Raw genomic sequence first — 7,137 nt, 5'->3', positions numbered from 1 at the left:
GCAGTCACATGTAAGTTGGTGTATCGAATCAAGCAAAAGGCTGATGGAAGCATAGATCGATACAAAGCTAGATTGGTCGCTCGAGAATTCTCACAGAAGTATGGAGAAGATTACGAGGAGACATTCAGCCTAGTTGCGAAGATGACGTCAATTCGTACTGTGTTGGCCTTAGTAGCAAATTCTCGATGGAAGTTGTGGCAATTGGATGTCAAGAATGCATTTCTCTACGGAGAACTTGATCTTCCAATATATATGGAACAACCTCCTGGATTCGAGAAGAATGATGGTCCCCAATTGGTCTGTAGACTTAAGAAGGCACTATATGGATTAAAGAAAGCTCTGCGTGCTTGGTATGGAAAGATTGTAGAAGATCTTCAATTTTGTGGGTATAATGCTTCAGAATCCGACTCAAGTCTATTTATAAAGAAGAATCATGGACAAATGGTGGTGGTGCTTCTTTATGTGGATGACATAATCTTTACGGGCAATAACTATGATGAGGTTGCTCGCTACAAGATGAACTCTCGCTTCGTTTTGAGATGAAGAAGCTTGGTGAACTTGGAACTTTCCTTGGTCTACAAATCGAAAATTTCGATAAAGGGTTGTTTGTATCGCAGATCAACTACGCAAAGAAGTTGGTAGAAAATTTTGGTATGACTGATGGAAAAAAGAGCTATACTCCTCTCGACGTAAATCCTAGACTTAGTCGAGACGAAGGAACATGTCTACCAAATCCTCATCCTTATCGTGCTCTTGTGGGAAGTTTGATTTATCTGACTATAACAAGGCCTGACATTGCTTATGCAGTTGGAGTGGTGAGTCGATACATGTAGGAGACAAGGAAACCACACCTCGAAGAAGCGAAGAAAATTTTGAAGTATATTAATACCTCACTAGATATTGGTCTACTATATGAGAAAGATGCGGAATTTGTCTTTCAATGATATGCAGATGTTGACTTTGCTGGAGATCAAGACGATCGAAGGTCCACATCTGGGTTTGTTTTTCTTTGTGGAAACACTAGCATATCTTGGAGTAGTAGGAAATAAGGACTGGTATCCTTGTCTACAAAAGAAGCGGAATACAAAGCATCAACTCACGCAGCACAAGAGTGCATATGGCATCGTAGACTTTGGGAAGATTTTCATGTCAAGTTTGATCATCCAGTTCCTATACATGGAGATAATTTGAGTGCTATTAAATTGACTTCAAATCCTGTGTTTCATGCGAGGAAAAAACACATTGAGTTAAAGCATCACTTTATTCGTGAAAAAGTATTAGAGAGAATCATTGAGATGGTTGCAGTAAGGAGTGAAGACAATGTTGTTGATATCTTCACAAAAGCACTTCCTAAAGGTCCTTTCGAAAATCTACGATCTAAGTTGGGACTAGTTCACCGGGCATCACTTTAAGGGGGAGTGTTAGAAATTAAAGTAATAATAATAATAATAAAGGATTCTTTGGTTGTTAAATAGCCTCTTGGATTGTCCAAGACTCTTGATCTTATCTAATAAATGAGACTCTTCATGTCTCTTAGTTTAATGTCTTAGTTATGCTTACTTTATTTAAGGATTGTAATCGTGTTATTTTCTATCAAGTTCAATAGAAAAAATCTCATCCTAGTTTGTTTTTCATTCTCTAAATTTTCATTTCACTTTCATATATATTTCTTCACGGTTCGATTATCGAAGTCCTAATTGTGACTTCGTTATAAGATACACGATGAAAATGATGCTAATGGATGTTTCATATTGACGACTCTTATTGGATATAACTAGGAGAACATTGCCTTAAACGAAAAAAAAAAAATCAATGAGTCGAAGAAATAAAAGTAATCAAATCTTAGGCTTACAAAGATCCCAATAAATTGAAGGGGTGTCAATTATAACAATGGTTGGACAAGAGCATCAACGTGTTGCATAGACAATGAGATTTCAGCTCTAAGTGCATTAACTTTTACTATAATTAAATCCTTTAATAATCTGATTTTAAAATTTATAGTTATCTTATTGAGTTGTTTTCTTTTATGTCATGTCATACATTTATTGAATATTAGACCTGAGGTTTAATAAATATTATATGTTTGATCCCTCTTCTAGCTTAGCTGCAAGAGGTGATATTCCCAGCCTCCTTGAGAGTTCTTAGTTTCGTGTCCGTCAGACAACAAGTTATGCGCCTAGTTAAATTGTTAAGTGTGTTTGCAGAATATGTGTTTAACCCTATATGACCACATTTTGTGGGGGTCATACTAGCTCTATTTTAATTCCCAAAAAAATATTAATTGTTTAAATTTTTAATAAAAACTTTATATATATATATATATATATATGATAGGATAAACACAAAAATATTTATAATTTGGATGATATTTATTATTTATATTTTTTTTAATTAAGAATCACTAGTCTAACCCCTCATATTCATGGTTTCCTATTTTAATTTAAAACACTTTTATTTGTAATTACTTTTTTGGTCTTTTAAACTGACTATGACAACTGAGTTATTTTAATGAGATTATAAGTTAGATATTATTAATAATAAATTCAAATATTCGTAGAAATCTAAATTCTTGGTATATTTATTCTTTTCAATATTTGTATAGGACCGTCTTAATTATGTATTCTTTTGTGTTGGGTTATTGCCTAAGTCGTGCAGGCAAGTAGAGCCTTATCTTACGAATAATTTGATCTCAATAATACAAATAGGTCCATATCACAAATAATTAATAAATATATCCCATTACACCCACCTCTTTTAGCCAAGTTATATATAATTTTTTTCTATTAATGAAAGTAAGTGGGTCATTTGTTCTATCAATGATTTTTATTTATTAAATTTTCAGAATAAATTATTAAATAATATTTGAGTTTCAAATTCTCATTTTTTTAATATTAATTTTAAATTTCTTAGATTACAACCATTCACAGTTTGTAATTAGACTACTCACGGCTTTTCAATACTCTAGTCTGATTTCTTATGCATCTTTTATTCATTATAAATTAATTTATATAATAATACTTAACTACAAATATTTTGCCAAACTGAGTATAAAGAGTCAGATCTGATTTTCGGGTGACCCGTTCTCCAAACATGAAAAATTCAATAAATTTAAATTAAAATTAAAAATGATATAAATAAAACTTGAACTTGAAACATATATTTTATAAATGAAAAACCCTCACTAACTTAACTACATCACTTTTATATTTCAAATTCAATTAATATATTTATGAACATACAAAGATTAACTTGTGACATTTTTATTTTTCAATTAAATCAATCAACTTTTATTTTTTTTAATGGTATAGGATTAGATTTTTTTTTTTGGAAAACGGTTAGAAACATTTCAATTAAATTTTAAAAGTGGGAGTGTCAGAAATCAAACTAGACAAATCTTAACTATGATTAAGGATGACAATCAAAAGACCATAAAAAACTGATTATTATCATTCATATATTCTAAAAAAATAGAGATTACAAACAGAAAATACTACATTCAAACCTAACTATCCCAGTTTCGGATTTTCGCATGCCATCTATCTTCATTGAGAGTAAGGATGATAATTTGAAAATGTCTCGCGAAAACCGAACTGAATTGCCCCGTTTGGGATAGTTTTTCTCCGAAACCGAACGGGGATGTGGCGGGGATTGTATTTGTGTCCCGCCTCGACCCGCCCCGATTTCACCCCGATTCTGCCCGAACACCAAAAACATAATTAAATATATTAAAATTATTAATATATTTATTTATTCACTATATTTTATAAGAGTAGTAAGGTTATTTCTTTATAATAATATAATATTTTAATATATTACAATATATATTATATTAAAAAAATTCGTTTATATAATTATATTTAATCATTTTTATTTATTTATTTAAAAAATATATATTAACGGTGCCCCGCGAGATTCCCCGAAACCGAAAAAACCGAACGGGGTGGGGATGATATTAAAAAAATCCCCGAAAATAAAACGGGACGGGGATGGTAAATGCATTCCCCGCCCCGAACCGCCCCATTGTCATCCCTAATTGAGAGGCCTTCTTCCCCTTTCTCTTCATCTTTTAATGATTGTATTGAAAAGTGTTAGGATCGGGATCGCCCTTGGAGGACCGGGGTTCCGGTTTCTTAAGGGTAACCACTTACAACACAATACACACTCTGATTGGTGATAGTCCGGTTAAAGACTAAAACTGTTTCTCAACACCGCACAAGCTGTCACAGACTCTTAAACCGGGTTCAAGGACGGAAATGTCTATTTTAGCTTGAAGCAACACACAAGATTTGGATGATGTTTATAAGGAATCGGTTAGAAAGGATAGATAGACCAGTTTGGTTAAGGAAGGAGATTATGTTTCGGTTTGATTTGAGAGGAATGATAGTTCGGTTTAGAGTAGGTAAGCAGGAAATAAGGAAAATGACACAAGACAAGATTTTTTATGGATGTTTGGAGCAAACTCTCCTACGTCACCCCTTCTTCTCAGATGATGAGAAGAATTTTCACCAACTTGAATGTTACAACACTCACACAATACCGAACGAGCCTTAATCGCTACTCGCCGGTTACACCACTTCACTTTGATGTAATACAATAACTCAATACAACAATAATGCTTTCAAGAATTGAAACTGCTATTTAGATTCGCGCGTGAGATTTCCCTTTACTGTTGGATATTCAATTCTCTCTCTTGTATGTTTTTGAACCGTGTTTAATGAAGACTCTTCGTCTTCCTTTTATAGTGAAGAATATTCTAACGGTCATCTTCTTCTCTCTCCGTAGGATTGGTCATTCTGAAGCCACACCGGTTCAGATATGTTGCGTGCACGTTTAACCTTTCTAACACTTGGCAAGCATGCATGCACCTGTCAGGTTCTGATGACGTGAGCAGCTTGCAGTTTTGGACACATGGAAAACATGCACGTTCCGGCTGCCTGATTTAGATTTTGATTCGGATCTTGGATAAGCAGATCATCATTGTTTTTATGGCATGCTTCTGATCCGGATCTTATCTTCTTAAATTTTCCCCAGAAGTATTCATCTCGTCATATTACGTCATCTTATATTTCAAAGTTTCCGGTTGATCTTCTTCGTAGTATGATCCGGATGGAATTGAAAGCTTTATTGCTAGCCGGTCTAGTGAAGATGTTGAAGCTGATTCCTCTTGATCATTGCTTGATCATTTGGAGCTGGATTACTGCGATATGTGCCTCAGTAGGTTTATGCGGTTTGATCTGTACCTACACATTTGAAATTGAGACTAATTAAGTTCTCCGGCCGGTTAAAATTAACTTACTTAATTTTTCTAACAATTTCTCCCTTTTTGATTATTTAGAATAAATATTCAAAAATTGTAGTGTGTGGCCGGTTTAAAAATTAATCTACTTAATTTTTCTAACAATTTCTCTCTTTTTGATTATTTAGAATAAATATTCAAAACTTGTAGTGTGTGGCCGGTTTTGAGAGAACTTAATTTTGTCCGGTTTCGAAAAGTATGTTTAGCAGTTTCTCCCTTTCTGATACTTTTCAATCAAAAGTTTCAAAACAAGTTACTTTTAGAAAATGCAAGTTATTTTTGGAGTTTATCATTTTTCAAAGAATGTTGACATTTTTCAAAGATATTTGATCACATTTTTCAAAAAATAACTCATTTCATAAACTGGAATATCATAAACGATAATTAAAGTAGATAAGTTCATAAGCTTTAAAAGTAAAGAGATAAACTAGGGGTTGGATGGTCCTCCCTTTTCTTTTTCTTTCCGCTTAGCCTCTTGATCCTTCCATTCTCTTTCCCTTTTTTCTGCGTCCGAGTACCAGTCGGCTTATAAACTTGTCCTTTTGGGAGGTCGTTGGTTGAATCGAAAGAGACCGCCTACTGGTCTAGATGATCGGGACAGTGGAACAGTTAATTGGTTTTGACTTGGTGATGCGGCGGATGATGATGTAGTAGCTTTCTCTTTCCTCGGATGGAGGTGTTCAGTATCTTCCTCTTCTTCTTCATCGAGATGTTCTTTGAGGTGACCAACCGGTTGTGAACCTTCAAGACTACTCTGTTCGACCTGTTTTGGCACGTTCGAGATTTTCTTTCTTTTGTCTTTACGCCTCATTACCATTGTGTGCTGAACTTGAGTTGGTGTGGTTTCCGGTTGACTGGCCTGTTCTTCCTCATTGAGTTCCTTGGCCAACTCAAAGTCTTTATCTTCCGTTTCCTTCCTCAAGCGTTCCCGGTCTTCCTATTCGGCTTGGATTCTAAGAGCTGTTTCGCCATCTATTCGAATCTGTTCTTGCTTGTTTGTCGCTTGCAGCTTAGTCAGCTCCTCAATCTGAGCTGCCATGACTTGCATCATTTCGAAAAGCGGGGGGTTGCCGTTTCAACTGACCTTTCAACCATTGTTTTAATTGATGTTTGAACCGTCTCAATCAGCTCAGCTTGGAAGGAAGAGATTCTGGCTTCCGTGACCGTGTTAAATTCGTTGATTGAGGAGGCGACAGTATCGGTAATGATCCCTTTAATGCGCTCAAATCCCAGATTCTGATCAGCATGAGCTGACGCGGCCCTCTCTTGACCGGTTGAGAATTGTTCCTGTTGGTTAGTTTGGAAAGAAGACTTACATGGAGATTTAGCCCGGTTATTTTCATTCTCATTTTCTTGCGGCTGAGATCCCTCTTGCATGTCCCCTTCCGGTTTGGAATATTCACCGACTTCAAAGATCGGTTTACTTTGGAGTTCTTCTAGGTACAAGATATGAGGTTGGCATTTTTCTCTCCAATCTGCCTCTAGTCGTTTGATGTTGCTGATGATGTCTTTTCCTACTTTCTTGAACCGCTCAATCATCCTCACTTCCATCGGGTTTGGTTCTTCTTCACTCGCCTCAGTCAAGGCTCCGTTTACCGCTTTCAGTTTAGAGTATTCGTCGACCAATTCCGTTTTAACACATGCCGCTGGAACTATATCAGTGTTTGCAAGTTCGAGAGCCTCCTGCTCTAACTGTAATAGCTCTGACCAGTACTTGTTTCCTGTGAGGTTGGGAAGCATGTGAGATAGTTTGGTTTCACCTCTAATTCTGATCCAAAGGTGAAATGGGCCGGCTATTCCTTCGGCTTCCTCATGCATATTACCGATGAGTTGTTGGAACA

The 7,137-nt window shown here is 35.6% G+C and overlaps 1 protein-coding gene across 1 annotated transcript; it reads left to right on the top strand.

The window, feature by feature from the left end:
• Nucleotides 1-539: 539 nt before the first annotated feature.
• On the top strand, nt 540-1,191 carry LOC124943582 (uncharacterized mitochondrial protein AtMg00810-like). Its single transcript, XM_047484072.1, has 2 exons — nt 540-815; nt 952-1,191. The coding sequence occupies exons 1-2, from the start codon at nt 540-542 to the stop codon at nt 1,189-1,191; spliced, it is 516 nt and encodes a 171-aa protein (XP_047340028.1).
• Nucleotides 1,192-7,137: the final 5,946 nt, after the last annotated feature.

Source organism: Impatiens glandulifera, chromosome 6 (genome assembly GCF_907164915.1).
Source record: "Impatiens glandulifera chromosome 6, dImpGla2.1, whole genome shotgun sequence".
NCBI classification, from domain to species: domain Eukaryota; kingdom Viridiplantae; phylum Streptophyta; class Magnoliopsida; order Ericales; family Balsaminaceae; genus Impatiens; species Impatiens glandulifera.
This window is presented reverse-complemented; position numbering and strand designations above follow the sequence as displayed.

What these genes read in the sequence shown, in the direction of transcription:
- LOC124943582 (XM_047484072.1), top strand. Translation starts at nt 540, where the DNA reads ATGAAGAAGCTTGGTGAACTTGGAACTTTCCTTGGTCTACAAATCGAA. An exon ending in TTGCTTATGCAGTTGGAGTG is followed by an intron (nt 816 to 951) that starts GTGAGTCGATAC and finishes AATGATATGCAG; the next exon opens with ATGTTGACTTTGCTGGAGAT.